A 457-nucleotide genomic window follows, 5' to 3' on the forward strand; every position below is an offset into this window, starting at 1 on the left:
CCCCCCCCCCCCCGGCCCTGTCCTGGCTCCTCCGGGGGCAGCCGTAGCTCGTGGCAGCTGCCTGAGCTCGCCCTGTCCCTGCAGAGAAGAACGGGCTGTCCTTCCTTGAGACCTCTGCTCTGGACTCCACCAACGTGGAGACAGCTTTCCACAACATCCTCTCGGGTAAGGGACAGCCAGGAAAGGGGGCACAGAGGTGGTTTGGGACGTCAGTTTTCAGGCGGTTCCCCGGGACGCTGCTGGGGACTCTGGCTCTATGTCCTGGGGTGGCATCCTGCTCCCCTGGGTGGGGAGACTGGGGGTACTGGCACCCCTTGAGCTGTGAGGTTTGGGAGGGGGCAGGTTCCCTGCTGAAACGTGTACTTAGAGAACTGGGTCTTTTCCTCCTCTCTGCTGGCAGAGATCTACCGCATCGTGTCCCAGAGGCAGATGACGGGGCAGCCCGAGGCGGAGTTCG

At 63.7% G+C, this 457-nt stretch overlaps 1 protein-coding gene across 1 annotated transcript in view; it reads left to right on the forward strand.

The window, feature by feature from the left end:
* The window catches only part of LOC103776775 (ras-related protein Rab-11A-like), a gene marked incomplete at its 5' end in the record, with an annotated part of 1,154 nt that overhangs the window by 555 nt on the left and 142 nt on the right, over positions 1-457 (forward strand). The window contains 2 exons of the mRNA XM_008944301.1: positions 85-165; positions 401-447. Coding sequence (XP_008942549.1) covers positions 85-165; positions 401-447 — 128 coding nt within the window. The remainder of the gene's footprint in view (positions 1-84; positions 166-400; positions 448-457) is intronic.

Source organism: Merops nubicus, unplaced genomic scaffold, assembly GCF_000691845.1.
Source record: "Merops nubicus isolate BGI_N331 unplaced genomic scaffold, ASM69184v1 scaffold11517, whole genome shotgun sequence".
Taxonomy (NCBI): Eukaryota; Metazoa; Chordata; class Aves; order Coraciiformes; family Meropidae; genus Merops; species Merops nubicus.